Source organism: Artemia franciscana, chromosome 2, assembly GCF_032884065.1.
Source record: "Artemia franciscana chromosome 2, ASM3288406v1, whole genome shotgun sequence".
NCBI lineage: Eukaryota > Metazoa > Arthropoda > Branchiopoda > Anostraca > Artemiidae > Artemia > Artemia franciscana.
Genome location: NC_088864.1, coordinates 59,308,184 through 59,325,766, shown reverse-complemented (window position 1 = coordinate 59,325,766; position 17,583 = coordinate 59,308,184). Strand labels below are relative to the sequence as shown.

The 17,583-nt window shown below is 31.4% G+C and overlaps 1 protein-coding gene and 1 long non-coding RNA gene across 3 annotated transcripts in view; one reads left to right on the top strand and one right to left on the bottom strand.

The window, feature by feature from the left end:
- Positions 1-17,583, top strand: part of LOC136043855 (mitogen-activated protein kinase kinase kinase 7-like) — a gene marked incomplete in the record, with an annotated part of 174,331 nt that overhangs the window by 59,215 nt on the left and 97,533 nt on the right. For both annotated transcript variants that reach the window (XM_065728802.1, XM_065728801.1), the window contains 1 exon segment: positions 13,260-13,391. In XM_065728802.1, the coding sequence (XP_065584874.1) occupies positions 13,260-13,391 (132 nt within the window).
- LOC136043854 (uncharacterized) lies at positions 2,733-5,953 on the bottom strand. Its single transcript, XR_010621741.1, has 2 exons — positions 5,682-5,953; positions 2,733-5,221 (listed from the first exon to the last, which is right to left on the bottom strand). It is a non-coding gene; the product is annotated as an uncharacterized LOC136043854 (long non-coding RNA).

The window sequence follows — 17,583 nt, the reverse complement described above, 5'->3', positions numbered from 1 at the left end:
CGTGCATTCAATTCAGAATTTCTATCACTGATGAAGTACAATTGTAAAAATTTATGATTCTCGCCTGAGAATGGTAGAAGAGACCCTGCTCTATGATAAATTTGCCCTTTTACTTTGAAAGTAGACATAAATTGATCTGGATTTTCAATTTGGGCTCCAAACGACGTCATTTGGAAACATGAGTTGTATTTTCTGATTCATTTATATTCCTTATGTCCCGGTCGTCATTTATATCCCCCTGTTTTATATCCCGCTTATTTTTCAGTTTTTTCCTTTTTTTAGTTTTTTTTTACTTTTTTAGTTCTTTTAGTTTTTACGTTTTTTTAGTTTTTTTTAGTTTTTTAGATGAATTTTTTTTTAGTTTTTTACCTTTTTTTCGTTTAGTTTTTATTGGTTTTTACCTTTTTTTTAGCTTTTTATCTTTTTTATTTTTTTTTATTTTTATTTTTAATTTTATTAGTATTCTTTTTCTCTTCTATTTTTCATTTTTCCTTTTTTTTAGTTTTTTTTAGTTTTTAGTTTTTTAAGTTTTTTCCTTTTTTTAGTTTCTTTAGTTTTTCGGCTTTTTTATTTTTTATTAGTTTTTAGTTTTTTTTGTAGTTTTTGCCTTTTTTTAGTTTTTTTTATTTTTTCAGTTTTTTTTTAGTTTTTAGTTTTTTACCTTTTTTTAGCCTAACCAGGATTTGAACCTGGGACCTTCATTCTCCGTTCTGACACCCTCTCTCACCGAGTGACTACTCCAGCATGTTCATTTTGGTGTTTTAAATGGTATATTATTAACCAAATTAATGTGTTTTACAATATACTAAGCATCGTCATAACAAAAATGACGGCAACTAATTTCATGACGTCAGCTGAAACATGACGTCACCTGATCCACAGATCCACAGACCCACAGACAGACAGACAACTTATTTTTATATATATAGATAGATACAGTTTCTTCTTTAGTTTTTTTTTGTCTTTTTTAGTTTTTACTTTTTTTTAGTTTCTTCTTTTTATTGATTTGTTTTCTTCAATTTGTCAATGTTCATTCTAACATTGACACTTGGAAAAATCTTTACGCGCCAAGCATGCTAAAGCTCCAACAATTTATATTAAACCTCAAAATTTGGGGTATCTGTTTTAAGGTTTTCCAATTACTTTAATCTATTGTCAAAATATATTGAAATATTTGTGCAATTCCCAGTTTTTTTTTAGTTTTTTCTTTTTTTTTAGTTTTTTAGCTTTTTTTTAGTTTTTTTTTTTAGTTTTTATCTTTTTTATTTTTTTACGTTTTTTCTTTTTAGGTTTTTTCTTTTTTTAATTTTTTTAATTTTTAATTTTTTTTTTAGTTTTTTCTTTTAGTTTTTTTTTAGTTTTTTACCATTTTTCTTTTTTTGAATTACTTTAATCTATTGTCAAAATATTTCGAAATATTTATGCAATTTCCAGTTTTTACATTCTAGTTTGTTTTCTTTTATATATATAGAAGATATAATCTGGCGTAACGGACAGACAACTTATTTTTATATATATAGATATATATATATATACTAGCTGTTGGGCACCCCCAACACCTAGTTGGTGGGGGCGCTTCGCGCCCCCCCCAAGCCCCCCCGCGCGCGTAAGTCGTTACGCGCCATAATAGTTACGCGCCATTGTAGTTGTGTCCCTATGTCCCACCTGTGAATATAGATATATATATATATATATGGTTTTAACTACGTAAAACTTGCGAATATACAACATTCTTTGCTGTCCCATTGTCTTTGCATATAAATAGATTGTCAGGTTTACCGACTCTTGAACATGCAACATATAATGGTCCATGGGAAAACAATCTGTATTCAGATCTATACCTCATGATTCTAATGATTGCCCTTGAGCTTTGTTGATGGTGATTGCTAATCGACCATTCCCTGTCCCGGTGTCCCGGTCGTCATTTACATCCCCCTGTTTCCCCCGGTGTCCCCGTTGTAGTTGTGTCCCTGTGTCCCGGTCGTCATTTATATTCCCTGTGTCCCGGGTCCCGGTCATCATTTGTATCCCGGTGTCCCGGTCTGTATATACATTCGTTTTTTAGTTTTGTTTTTCTCCTTTATTTTTTTCCTTTTTTTTCTTTTTTAGTTTATTTAGATTTTTAGATTTTTTAGTTTTTTTATTAGTTTTTAGTTTTTTTTTCTTTTTAGTTTTTTTGTAGTTTTTACCTTCTTTTTAGTTTTGTTAATTTTTTTTTTTACTTGTGTCCTGGTCGTCATTTATACTCCCTGTGTCCCGGTGCTTTGTTGATTGCTAATCGAACATTCCTTTTGTCCTGGTCGCTTTCTCTTTGAGTGTCGTCATTTATTTTTTTCTTTTTTAGTTCTTTTAGTTTTTACCTTTTTTAGTTTTTTTTTAGTTTTTAGTTTTTTTAGTTTTTTACCTTTTTTTAGTTTTTTTAGTTTTTTTAGTTTTTTAGCTTTTTTATTTTTTTTATTAGTTTTTAGTTTTTTTGTAGTTTTTGCCTTTTTTTTAGTTTTTTTAGTTTTTTAGCTTTTTTATTAGTTTTTAGTTTTTTTTGTAGTTTTTGCCTTTTTTTAGTTTTTTTAGTTTTTTAGCTTTTTTATTTTTTTATTAGTTTTTAGTTTTTTTTGTAGTTTTTGCCTTTTTTTAGTTTTTTCAGTTTTGACGTCACCTGATCCAGTTTTTTCAGGTGACGTCACCTGATCCACGATCCACAGATCCACAGACAACTTATTTTTCTATATATAGATAGTTTTTTTTTTTTTTACTTATGTCCTGGTCGTCATTTATACTCCCTGTGTCCCGGTGCTTTGTTGATTGCTAATCGAACATTCCTTTTGTCCTGGTCGCTTTCTCTTTGAGTGTCGTCATTTATTAGTTTTTTCCTTTTTTTTTAGTTTTTTATTGGTTTTTACCTTTATTTTAGCTTATTTTTCAGTTTTTTCCTTTTTTTTAGTTTTTTTTTTTTTTTTTTTTTTTTTTAGTTTTTTACCTTTTTTTAGTTTTTTTAGTTTTTTTAGTTTTTTAGCTTTTTTACTTTTTTTATTAGTTTTTAGTTTTTTTTTGTAGTTTTTGCCTTTTTTTAGTTTTTTCAGTTTTTTTTTAGTTTTTTATTGGTTTTTACCTTTATAGTTTTTTTAGTTTTTTAGCTTTTTTATTTTTTTTATTAGTTTTTAGTTTTTTTTGTAGTTTTTGCCTTTTTTTAGTTTTTTCAGTTTTGACGTCACCTAATCCAGTTTTTTCAGGTGACGTCACCTGACACATCCATCCATCCATCCACAGACAGACAACTTATTTTTATATATATAGATATATATATATATATATATATATATATATATATATATATATATATATATATATATATATATATATGTTTTTAACTACGTAAAACTTGCGAATATACAACATTCTTTGCTGTCCCATTGTCTGTGCATATAAATAGATTTTCAGGTTTACCGACTCCTGAACATGCAACATATAATGGTCCATGGGAAAACAATCCGTATTCAGATCTATACCTCATGATTCTAATGATTGCCCTTGAGCTTTGTTGATGGTGATTGCTAATCGACCATTCCCTGAGTCGCCATCGTCATTTATATATCCCCCTGTGCACCCCGGCGTCCCCTTTGTAGTTATGTCCCTGTGTCCCGGTCGTCATTTATATTCCCTGTGTCCCGGTCGTCATTTGTGTCCCGGTGTTCCAGTCTGTGATTTCTCTTTGAGTGTCCCGGGCGTCATTTATATTCCTTGTGTCCCGGTGTCCGGGTCGTCATTTATATCCCCCTGTGCCCTCCGGCGTCCCCATTGTAGTTGTGTCCCTGTGTCCCGGTCGTCATTTATATTCCGTGTGTCCCGGTCGTCATTTGTATCCCGGTGTCCCGGTCTGTATATACATTCGTTTTTTAGTTTTGTTTTTCTCCTTTATTTTTTTCCTTTTTTCTTTTTTTTCTTTTTTAGTTTATTTAGATTTTTAGATTTTTTAGTTTTTTTATTAGTTTTTAGTTTTTTTGTAGTTTTTACCATTTTTTTAGTTTTTTTAGTTTTTTTTTTTACTTATGTCCTGGTCGTCATTTATACTCCCTGTGTCCCGGTCGTCATTTGTGTCTCGGTGCTTTGTTGATTGCTAATTTATATTATATTTATATTTATATTTTTTATATTTATTAATAATTTTTTAGTTTTCTTTTTCTCTTATTTTTCAGTTTTTTTCCTTTTTTTTAGTTTTTTCTTTTTTAGTTTTTAGTTTTTTTTTGTTTTTTACCTTTTTTTAGTTTTTTTTTAGTTTTTTTAGTTTTTTAGCTTTTTTATTAGTTTTTAGTTTGTTTTTTTTAGTTTTTGCCTTTTTTTAGTTTTTTCAGTTTATTTTAGTTTTAGTTTTTTACCTTTTTTTTAGTTTTTTTTTAGTTTTTTAGCTTTTTTAGTTTTTTTTCTTTTTAGTTTTTTTGTAGTTTTTACCTTTTTTAGTTTTTTTTCTTCTTTTGTATTAGTGTGAAATAATTCAGACGTCATATGCGGACAAACACGACGTCACTCGACAGACAGACAGTTTTTTTAGTTTTTTTTTTTTTTTTTTACTTATGTCCTGGTCGTCATTTATACTCCCTGTGTCCCGGTCGTCATTTGTGTCTCGGTGCTTTGTTGATTGCTAATTTATATTATATTTATATTTATATTTTTTATATTTATTAATATTTTTTTAGTTTTCTTTTTCTCTTATTTTTCAGTTTTTTCCTTTTTTTTTAGTTTTTTCTTTTTTAGTTTTTAGTTTTTTTTTGTTTTTTACAAACACGACGTCACTCGACAGACAGACAGACAGACATAACCCACAAACAACTTATTTTTATATATATTTATTCATATTTTTTTAGTTTTCTTTTTCTCTTTTATTTTTCAGTTTTTTCCTTTTTTTTAGTTTTTTTCTTTTTTAGTTTTTAGTTTTTTTTAGTTTTTTACCTTTTTTTAGTTTTTTTTAGTTTTTTTTAGTTTTTTAGCTTTTTTAGTTTTTTTATTAGTTTTTATTTTTTTTTGTAGTTTTTGCCTTTTTTTATTTTTTTCAGTTTTTTTTAGTTATTAGATTTTTACCTTTTTTTAGTTTTTTTTAGTTTTTTAGCTTTTTTAGTTTTTTTTTCTTTTTAGTTTTTTTTGTAGTTTTTACCTTTTTTAGTTTTTTTCTTCTTTTGTATTAGTGTGAAATAATTCAGACGTCATATGCGGACAAACATGACGTCACCTGATCCATCCACAGATCCACACACAGACAACTTATTTTTATATATATTTTTTTAGTTTTTTTTAGTTTTTTAGCTTTTTTAGTTTTTTTTCTTTTTAGTTTTTTTTGTAGTTTTTACCTTTTTTAGTTTTTTTTTCTTCTTTTGTATTAGTGTGAAATAATTCAGACGTCATATGCGGACAAACACGACGTCACTCGACAGACAGACAGTTTTTTTAGTTTTTTTTTTTTTTTTTTACTTATGTCCTGGTCGTCATTTATACTCCCTGTGTCCCGGTCGTCATTTGTGTCTCGGTGCTTTGTTGATTGCTAATTTATATTATATTTATATTTATATTTTTTATATTTATTAATATTTTTTTAGTTTTCTTTTTCTCTTATTTTTCAGTTTTTTCCTTTTTTTTAGTTTTTTCTTTTTTAGTTTTTAGTTTTTTTTTGTTTTTTACAAACACGACGTCACTCGACAGACAGACAGACAGACATAACCCACAAACAACTTATTTTTATATATATTTATTCATATTTTTTTAGTTTTCTTTTTCTCTTTTATTTTTCAGTTTTTTCCTTTTTTTTAGTTTTTTCTTTTTTAGTTTTTAGTTTTTTTTAGTTTTTTACCTTTTTTTAGTTTTTTTTAGTTTTTTTTAGTTTTTTAGCTTTTTTAGTTTTTTTATTAGTTTTTATTTTTTTTGTAGTTTTTGCCTTTTTTTATTTTTTTCAGTTTTTTTCGTTATTAGATTTTTACCTTTTTTTAGTTTTTTTTTAGTTTTTTAGCTTTTTTAGTTTTTTTTTCTTTTTAGTTTTTTTTGTAGTTTTTACCTTTTTTAGTTTTTTTCTTCTTTTGTATTAGTGTGAAATAATTCAGACGTCATATGCGGACAAACATGACGTCACCTGATCCATCCACAGATCCACACACAGACAACTTTTTTTTATATATATAGATATATATATATATATATGTTTTTAACTACGTAAAACTTGCGAATATACAACATTCTTTGCTGTCCCATTGTCTGTGCATATAAATAGATTGTCAGGTTTACCGACTCTTGAACATGCAACATATAATGGTCCATGGGAAAACAATCCGTATTCAGATCAATACCTCATGATTCTAATGATTGCCCTTGAGCTTTGTTGATGGTGATTGCTAATCGACCATTCCCTGAGTCGCCATCGTCATTTATATATCCCCCTGTGCACCCCGGCGTCCCCTTTGTAGTTATGTCCCTGTGTCCCGGTCGTCATTTATATTCCCTGTGTCCCGGTCGTCATTTGTGTCCCGGTGTTCCAGTCTGTGATTTCTCTTTGAGTGTCCCGGGCGTCATTTATATTCCTTGTGTCCCGGTGTCCCGGTCGTCATTTATATCCCCCTGTGCCCCCCTGCGTCCCCATTGTAGTTGTGTCCCTGTGTCCCGGTCGTCATTTATATTCCCTGTGTCCCGGTCGTCATTTGTATCCCGGTGTCCCGGTCTGTATATACATTCGTTTTTTAGTTTTGTTTTTCTCCTTTATTTTTTTCCTTTTTTCTTTTTTTTCTTTTTTAGTTTATTTAGATTTTTAGATTTTTTAGTTTTTTTATTAGTTTTTAGTTTTTTTGTAGTTTTTACCATTTTTTTAGTTTTTTTAGTTTTTTTAGTTTTTTTTTTTTTACTTATGTCCTGGTCGTCATTTATACTCCCTGTGTCCCGGTCGTCATTTGTGTCTCGGTGCTTTGTTGATTGCTAATTTATATTATATTTATATTTATATTTTTTATATTTATTAATATTTTTTTAGTTTTCTTTTTCTCTTATTTTTCAGTTTTTTCCTTTTTTTTAGTTTTTTCTTTTTTAGTTTTTAGTTTTTTTTTTGTTTTTTACCTTTTTTTAGTTTTTTTAGTTTTTTAGCTTTTTTAGTTTTTTTTATTAGTTTTTAGTTTTTTTTTAGTTTTTGCCTTTTTTTAGTTTTTTCAGTTTTTTTTTAGTTTTTAGTTTTTTACCTTTTTTTTAGTTTTTTTTAGTTTTTTAGCTTTTTTAGTTTTTTTTCTTTTTAGTTTTTTTTGTAGTTTTTACCTTTTTTAGTTTTTTTTCTTCTTTTGTATTAGTGTGAAATAATTCAGACGTCATATGCGGACAAACACGACGTCACTCGACAGACAGACAGACAGACATAACCCACAAACAACTTATTTTTATATATATTTATTCATATTTTTTTAGTTTTCTTTTTTTCTTTTATTTTTCAGTTTTTTCCTTTTTTTTAGTTTTTTTCTTTTTTAGTTTTTAGTTTTTTTAGTTTTTTACCTTTTTTTAGTTTTTTTTGTTTTTTTAGTTTTTTAGCTTTTTTAGTTTTTTTATTAGTTTTTATTTTTTTTGTAGTTTTTGAATTTTTTTTTTTCAGTTTTTTTTTAGTTATTAGATTTTTACCTTTTTTTAGTGTTTTTTAGTTTTTTAGCTTTTTTAGTTTTTTTTTCTTTTTAGTTTTTTTTGTAGTTTTTACCTTTTTTAGTTTTTTTCTTCTTTTGTATTAGTGTGAAATAATTCAGACGTCATATGCGAACAAACATGACGTCACCTGATCCACATATCCACACACAGACAACTTATTTTTATATATATAGATTTATTTATAACCCATAAAATACAATGATAAAACTGTGGAGTAAATGAAAGAAAAAACAAAAACAAAAACCATAGACATACGATTCTACTACAACATAATATAAATTAACTCAGTTCAAAAAATAGCCAAAGAGGGTCAAAAACACCAATCATTTGCTGAGTTTTAAAACATAGATGTGCAGATATTTGTTTCAGTCGCATGGGTGCATGAACAATGTCAAATTCAGAAACAATTCTATGATTCCGGTACCACCGAGGCAAACGTAGCAGATATCTACAACACTTAAAATATCCTGAGGGCATTTTTTTCTTATCCTTCTTGCAAAGGAGGAAAGCACAACCAGAAATATAAAAACCAGCAGGGGCACAAAAATTAGAATAAAGACGGCGAAGTCCCTTTCGGATATACCGACCACGGTTGGGTGAAATTTTCCCGTAACCAACCCTCATACTTTTCAGCACTTTGGACGTAATAGCGGAGCAAGTAGTCGAAAGTGACGTGGAAAAGATAGACCTAACCATTTAATACTTGCTGAATATGGTATAGTTGAAGAACTCAAGCAGAGGCGATGCTGGTCGATGACTCCCAAAATAATAAAAAAACTCATATTTGGCAGTATTAACTGAAAGACTTACTGCGGACAGTGCAACGGAAAGCAGGCCAAAGTTTGCAGTTAGACTTTGTTTTGTCCGGCTAAGAAGGAGAACATCGTCAGCATAAGTAACGTAACTACAGCATAAACTATCATTATAAAAAACTGACGGTTGAAGACGTCTGACAGAGGAAGCTAAATCACGCTTTAATATACTCGGAGATAAGACGGCACCTTGTCTGACGCCTTTTCAAACAGTTCGTGGTAACGAACTGTAGTAAGGAGCGACCCGGCTCAATAGTAACCAAAACTAGAAAAAATGGAATTTTGGTACCAATAGCTACATCAAAAGAATGGCATTTTAATGCTGATTTTAAATATATAAGTTTCATCAAGTTTAGTCTTACCCATCAAAAGTTACGAGCCTGAGAAAATTTGTATTATCTTAGAAAATAGGGGGAAACACCCCCTAAAATTCATAGAATCTTAACGAAAATCACACCATCAGATTCAGCGTATTAGAGAACCCTACTGTAGAAGTTTCAAGCTCCTATCTACAAAAATGTGGAATTTTATATTTTTTGCCAGAAGGCAGATCACGGATGCGTGTTTATTTGTTTGTTTGTTTTTTTTTCCAGGGGTGATCGTATCGACCCATTTGTCCTAGAATGTTGCGAGAGGGCTCATTCTAACGGAAATGAAAAGTTCTAGTGCCCTTTTAAGTGACCAAAAAAATTGGAGGGCACCTATGCCCACTCCCACGCTGATTATTTTCCCAAAGTCAACATATCAAAATTCTGAGATCAAAACTCTGAGCCATTTTATTGAGCGTAGTCGAAAAACCTTATAACTATGTCTTTGGGGAAGACTTACTCCCCCACAGTCCCCGTGAGAGGGGTTACAAGTTCAAAACTTTGACAAGTGGTTTCATATAGTAATGGCTATTGGGAAGTGTACAGGCGTTTTCAGGAGGATTTTTTGGTTGGAGGCAGGGGTTGAGAAGAGGGGGATATGCTGGGAGAACTTTCCATCGAGGAATTTGTCATGGGGGAAGAAAATTTCCATGAAGGGAGCGCAGGATTTACTAGCATTACTTAAAAAAAACAATGAAAAAATAAATATGAAAAAGTTTTTTTTAAAACAGTTTTTTACTGTTTTAAAATGTAGAGTTAAGAGAAAGAGTCAAACTTTAGCGTAAAGAGCGGGGCGTTGAGAAGGAAAAGCCTCTTTCATATACGGAGTAATATCTGTTCGTTTTAAGTTTGAATGTCGCTCCTTACTTTCATTTAAAAAAACTTGTTTTTTTATTTAATTTCAACAGAAATATGCTCCCCTACTGTGCCATTCCACTTTATCCTAACTGAAGAATTATCATACCAATACTTCAGCAGAGAAACAACAAAAAGGTTAACACCAGACGCTGCTAGAGAAAACAAAACATTTGAATGAATTACATTGTCAAAAGCACTAGATATATAAACAGTCAAACAATACAGGGGACTTTTTGAGCAACAGCTTGTTTCATTAGCCGACCCACAATATGGTGGGTTGCATACCTTTTTCTAAAACCAAGTTGGAAGGGCGTAAAATCACACTTGGAGCTAACGGCCTGGTAGTAGCACATATTCCAATAGCTTGCTAACGAAACAAGACACAATGACAGGGCGGTAATTGTAGCAAGCACTTGGGTCCTTACCCCTCTTTACAATGGAGGGTATACCACCGGACAAAAAACTATCTTGCACAATGGACTGTGCCAAGCACATCTGAAACAGTAACTGCAAATGCTTCATTGGTTGAGGACAATCATAAGCAAAAAACTTGAAGCAAAGATCATCACTACCGAGAGACTCAGACTTATTCGCTTGCTTAAGAGCTCGGAGTTTGACACCAGATTCCACCGATAGCACTTGAGATTGGTTGATGAGAACCGGAAGGATTGAGTTGACTGGCTTTGTAAAATGATTTTGAACATTAACATTAAATGAAAGCAAAATATTTTTATATTGGGAAAAGAAATCACATAGCCGAAGAGAGGAATTAATTGGAAGTGAACACTTTACACTGTTTATAACACGATCCCAGGATTTCTTGTCGCAGGCACGATTCAAGGCATTTAGTCTCGCTTTATCAGGAATTACTTGTACTCTCGTTTGGTTTTCTGCTTTATTTGAAGGACTGAACCAGAAGGAGGACTATCTTCCATAAGGGAATGCCAGTACCCGTTCGCACGCGCTCAGAGGACAGCTTTTTTAGTGACAGACCTGAGGCAGGAAACTATTTGCTGATAATACGAGTCGATATCTATCCACGTTGAAGTTGATGTACAGATATTTGTAATAAGTGGAATGGTAATTTAATAGATGATAATAACTGGGACAATGTTAGTACATAAAGGGGAATATCGTTATTTATCAGTTTATCTTTGAGAACTACTTGGGAGAGTTTTGGCGCACAGATCTTGCCATAGAGCAAGATAGTTGGCATGTGATTGGTAAACGGTCGTCGTTGATTTTATGGTCGTTCACATGAACGATTGGTGAAAGTAGAGTTAAATCTTACACAATTACATGATCAAGGTTGGAAGTAAGACCACCATGTTTTCTCTAATATTTGGGGCTAAGTGGAACTAGGTAAAAGGTTTATAAAGACCTTAACACATGATAACTTATAAAATGGAGAACAATTTTGATACCGAGCTTCTCCCTTTTAGATGTTGTATAGACCCATTTAAAAAATTTCAATTAAAGGGAGAATTGTCTTAAGTGAGTTAACATGGTCCTGCCAGTCCTAGATTTTTGCGTTTTATTTTCTTGTGTGTGAATTAAAGTTCCGGATATTCTTTCATTCCCTTTCCCCCTCAGTTTGTTATATTGGCATAACAAGTTTGGTCGTTGAGTATAAGGTCCAACGGCCAGTCATTCGCTTGTGGATATTGGCAGGCTTCCAACCATTTTGTTTTTATTGTCTTGCATGTAGTGGTAAGCTAACGCCTAGATTTAGAGCTTTATTGTGGGTGAATTTTCGTTTTTACAAATACTGCAGCAAGAAATCACAAAAAAGATTGCCACAGGACCAGGAAGTGTGGAGATTATACGCTAGCATCTCCAAATAAGAAAACAGGAAGAAGAACAAATTTCTTGAAGGATTAATGGTTATAGATATAATATTATTTATATAATTGAATATAATATATTCAAATAAATTCAATTCAATATTATATAATAGCATCTTCAAATAATAGAACAGGAAAAAGAATAAAGAACAAGTATCTTGAAAGATAATGATTATAAATACAACATTATGTAATAGCATCCCCAAATAATAAGACAGGAATAAGAACAGATGTCCTGAAATATAAATGATTATAAATTGAAAATGAAACAACTGCATCTTCAAATAATAAAACAGGAAGAAGGACACATGTCTTGAAAAATTAATGATTTTGAATACAAGATTATACAATAACATCTGCAAATAATAAAAAAGAAAGAAGTAAAAGAACATATTTTTAGGATTAATGATTAAGGATTAAATACTTGCACCTCCAAATACTAAAACAGGAAAAAGAACAAATATCCTAAAGGTCTAATGGTTATAAATATAAGATTACACAATAGTATCTCCAAATGATAAAACGAAAGAAGGACGATCGTAAATGTAACTTTTTTTTATCTTATAGCACAAAAGTGAACTATATTTTCTGCTTATAAATGTGAGATTATACAGTAGCATCTCCAAGTAATAAAACGGGAAGAAGGACGATTATAAATGTAACTTTTTTTTACCTTAAAGCGCAAAAGTGGAACTATATTTTATGTTTATAAATATGAGATTACGCAATAGGATTTCCAAATAAAAAAACGGGAAGAAGGACGATTATAAATGTAACTTTTTTTTCTTATAGCACAAAATTGGAACTATATTTTCTGCTTATAAATGTTAGATTATCCAACAGCATCTCCAAAGAATAAAACAGGAAGAAGAACAAAAGTCCCGAAGAATTAATGTTTATAAATAGAGAATTTAAAAATTGTATCTCCAAATAATAAAACACGAACTCTGTAAGCTCAGCCAGAGTCGACCCAGCTCTAAATGGGTACCTGGAGAAATCTGGGGAAGGTAAGCATGAAGAGTGTGTGAAAGCACATGATGGTTGACCCCCAGCCCTCCATTGCACTTCCTGGCTGAAGGGCCATGAAACTGAGATCAGCACCGCCGATTTGAACCTTAAGGGTCTAGTGCCGTCTTATTTACTTACTCTTCGAGTAATAAAAGCGTAAGAAGAAAAAGAACAAATGTCTAGAATATTATAAATAGAAGAATATTATGATGATAAATTGAAGATAAAACAATTGTATTACCAAATAATAAAATAAGAAGAAGAACAAATGTTTTGAAGGATTAATGATTATAAATATAAGATTGAACATTAGCGTTTCTAAATAATAAAACATGAATAAGAACGATTATAAATCTAACTTTTTGAATGTTAAGGCGCAAAAGTGAAACTATTTTTCTGCCATAGTCGCCAAACTGTATGTGCTTGGTCTTGGGTGATGATGCATGATAGGGGATGACGTATATATATACTTTGAACACAACTAAACTAAAGTCAATCAATTCCCGAAATTGAAGTAAAAAAAAAATGCAGATGTACAAGTGTAAGCATCCTAGAGTTTGAATGTGTAATTTGACACTAGTTGCTTGCTTTAATACTTGTTTATTGCTTATTGTTTTTTCCTTGTTTGCTAACTGACACATAACAATATTGCCTAACGTATTAAATTTCTATCCCTCTCTTTCTGTCCAACTTATTCCTACAGCTTATTCTATTTTCAGGAACTGGATTGTCCCAAACTGGGACTAATAGCGGTTCGTCTGTATTTGAATCTGAATGTGCAAGTCGAGTATCTCAATCAGAATCAATATATCCTCTTTCTTCTTGTTCTTCTAAGACAACTTCCGTTGAAGGTACATTTTCTTCTTAGCTTATCTGCCTCGTTGGATATATTCTTTTCTCGGTTTATTCGCAATGCGTTCCTTCTATTGTTGCTTCTTTGAGAAGGGTATGCACTGGGATAGTACTATGATAATAAACTTTCTTCAATCTAAACTTAAATAAAATACCACCCCCTCTGAAAGACTCCCCTCTCCTTTAATAAATAAAAGTGGTATTATTGCCCAAACAAGATATTTTTATTGGTATTATATTGGTATTTTATTGGTATTACTCGCCCATACTAATATAGACATTACCCCCGACTAATATAGACATTACCCCCGACTAATATAAACATTACCCCCGACTAATATAGTCACTACCCCGACTAATATAGACATTACCCCCGACTAATATAGACATTACCCCCGACTAATACATACATTACCCCGACTAATATAGACATTACCCCTGACTAATATAGTCACTACCCCCGACTAATATAGACATTACCCCCGACTAATATAGACATTACCCCCGACTAATACATACATTACCCCGACTAATATAGACATTACCCCCGACTAATATATACATTGCCCCGACTAATATAGACATAACCCCCGGCTAATATAGATATTACCCCGGACTAATATAGACATTACCCCCGACTAATATAGACATTACCCCCGTCTAATACATACATTACCCCGACTAATATAGACATTACCCCCGACTAATATAGTCACTACCCCCAACTAATATAGACATTACCCCCGACTAATATAGACATTATCCCCGACTAATACATACATTACCCCGACTAATATAGACATTACCCCCGACAAATATATACATTGCCTCGACTAATATAGACATAACCCCTGGCTAATATAGATATTACCCCGGACTAATATAGACATTACCCCCGACTAATATAGGCAAAAGGATTATGTTTCAAACAAGGATTCATAAAGAAGAAGTCATCCAATGATTTCGCTGGATTCCCAATTGATACAGCAGGGTAGATAACGCCCTAGACGGTGAATTTAGACACAAAGCATCATTTTTCTGGGAATGGGTTTTGATTCTGAATGCCAATATGGCATCAGTAAAATGTAAAACAAGCGATTTTTCCAGGTGATAATTGTCAATTGTCATACCATTTAGGTGTCACTGTCATATCTAAGGATTGGATCTGACATTTTTACACTTCTGAAATTGTTCCCAAAACCTTTTTGCTAAAATATTTTTAAAGGGAGGATCCTTAGAGCAATGACGTTATGGCTCAGGAGAATCAAAGTGTGATTGCAAATTCATTCCCCTTTTGACTCTAAATTGAAAAATAGCTTGACAAATAGATTCTATATTTACCATAGTTGATACCATAGATATATTTATAGATATATTATTATTAGATATAGATATATAATTATTATTAGATATAGATATATTTTTGATCCATAGATATATTAGTTGATTACCATAGATATATTTACCATAGTTGATCTTCTTGAAATCAAATATCCCAAATATTGTCACTATCGGCACTTTTTCAAAGAAGCGCGAAACTTATATGTCAAACAGACATAAAGAAATTCATCCCATGGATCTGGGAGAAAGTTATATGTGTGATACATATGTTAACCGCCGCAAATTAAATTTTCGTACTGATTTGATGCATTTGCGGTGAAATTTGTAGAGTATATAACTTGTTTTACATTTGAAAAATGTGGCAGAATTTATCAAAGCCCATATAGAAAACGTCAGGACATAGAACACGGTAAAAAGAAGATATTTTCGGGTGGTATTGATAAAAGGGCATTTGAAACAGTATCTAGCTTTGTTTTACTATGCTAGCTATTGTTTTACTATTGTTTTACTATTACTATTTACTATGCTAGCTATTGTTTTACTATTGTTTTACTATTACTATTTACTATGCTAGCTATTGTTTTACTATTGTTTTACTATTACTATTTACTATGCTAGCTATTGTTTTACTATTGTTTTACTATTACTATTTACTATGCTAGTTATTGTTTTACTTTTATATGCTAGCTTTGTTTTACTAGCTATGTTTTACTGATGCTAGGCCGCTAATAGCAGAACGCCAAAAAAAGTGACAATAAGAACAATTTCCTTTATACCAGATCGGTGTTGCCAATGTATTATTTCTTCGATTCATCAATAACTCTTCCAATAACAATTGACTCGTCCGAAGAATTGGTTTTTTTCTGAATCTAAAAAAAGTAAAATTGATCAAATTTTATGTTATCTCTCAGAAGCTACGAGCCTGACAAAGTTTGCCTGATTTTTTTTTACGATCTAAGACTACACTGCCTATACATGACAATATATAATATAGCATACCTAGTCCTTCTAGGACTCTTCGGAATAATCTCATTTGTATTGCTCTGATTAGTTCTTAATTTTCGTATATTTCCTTTATCATATTTTACAACCTAACAACAATTCAAGTATCGGCCATAGTTTTTTTTTTTTTTTTTTTTTTTTGTTTTTTTTTTAGGTTTGTTAATTTTTCTTTTTCCACTGAGGTCTCGGCCGATACAATTCAAGTATCGGCCATAGTTTTTTTTTTTTTTTTTTTTTTTTTTTTTTTTTTTTTTTTTTTTTTTTTTTAGGTTTGTTAATTTTTCTTTTTCCACTGAGGTCTCGGCTGAAATGCATTCACTGGCTGTTAATCAACTCGTTTTACATATTGATTTACCGTATACACCATTTGGCTATATTCGACCAAAAGCTTTATTTATACAACGTTTTGGCCTAGGAGCTTTTTCTTGACTTGCTGTTTTTATAACGATTAATTTACTTGTATAAACTTGGTGTTGAGACCACAATTTAAAAAGAAAGACACCAGTTTTTAGTCGTCACTCATTGCGTAATGCAAATGAAGTGAGAAAACGAGTCATGTAATGAGACAAGTGACCCATATAAATTAGCCTATTGATATTTTAACGTTTGCTTAGCCAGCGACTCATGTCAGGTTTTATTATGTGAATATGCAGTGCAACATTTACTACGCCACACAGAAACACGTTACGTTACGCTACTGCGCTGTTAATTTTACTGCATTGCAACGTTGCTATTTTACTTGCGCTGCTGAAGGAATGGGATCGATTGTAGCTGCTAAAGTGTACGTTTTATCAGGGAGTTTTCCATTTAATGAAACACCTTGCCCCAAGTAAGTCCAATGAATTTGGAGAAGCTAGGGAAAGAAATTATTAATTAGAAGAAAAAAAAAATCCTGGGTTAAGCAAAATTATGTAGAAGCTAATAAAAATCATTTATAATATTATATAATTGCAGTCATTTAGTCCGAAAACTTCATTAGGTAGACGTAACAATGAAAAACCCAGACGACTGTTAGTGTTTCTTAACTAACGTTTGTAACGTATATGTTACGAGTTCATTGTGCATGTATGAATATATGCTTTAACAGCGAATTGGTGGAAATACCTACAGGAGAGGTTTGAGGTAAACGACTCTTATTTAAATCGTTCAGCAATAATAATTTTGCTTAACAAAATTTTGAATGCCCATCCTTGTCCATCCCTTGAATGTTCATCTATTTGAATGACCATCCTTAAAACTTGAAGTAGGATAAAAAAAGGGATCCTCCAGAGCCATTGCTGGCGCATAGGGCGTCAAATCTACGTTTCAGGCCTTTCTTTTTCTTTTTTTTTTCAGGGACAGGTAGCAAGGTTGTCACCCAACTTTACTGCGGCTAGGATCGAACCCAGGGCCCCGTATTCCCAAGCTGAGTATAAATCCATTCTGCTACAGCAGGGTTCAAAGTTTAAGTACTTGTCACAAAAATGCCGGTTTTTCAGTGGAAAAAAAACGAAGCAAAAAACAACTCTTTACTTACACACAATGCTCTTAAATGCTGGATAATTCTGCTATTTGTCTAGGAGGTACGAAATCAAAAGATATCCACACTTTTATTAAAAAGACCTCTATTTTATGCATCTAACATATGACAAAAATCTTAGTCTCTTATGTAAATAAGTAACTCCGGTCAGATTTTATTTCAACTGCTACCCTTTGAATTAAACCAATATTCCTGGATTTTTGTTCTTCCGATATTGACTAAAAACTGGAAATTGCTACTGAAAATTCCTGTTGTATTTAGTGATGGGGGGCCAACAGATCGAGGCTCAGGCCTCAAAGGCCATTGTTTGTGCACTCCTGGCTACTGAT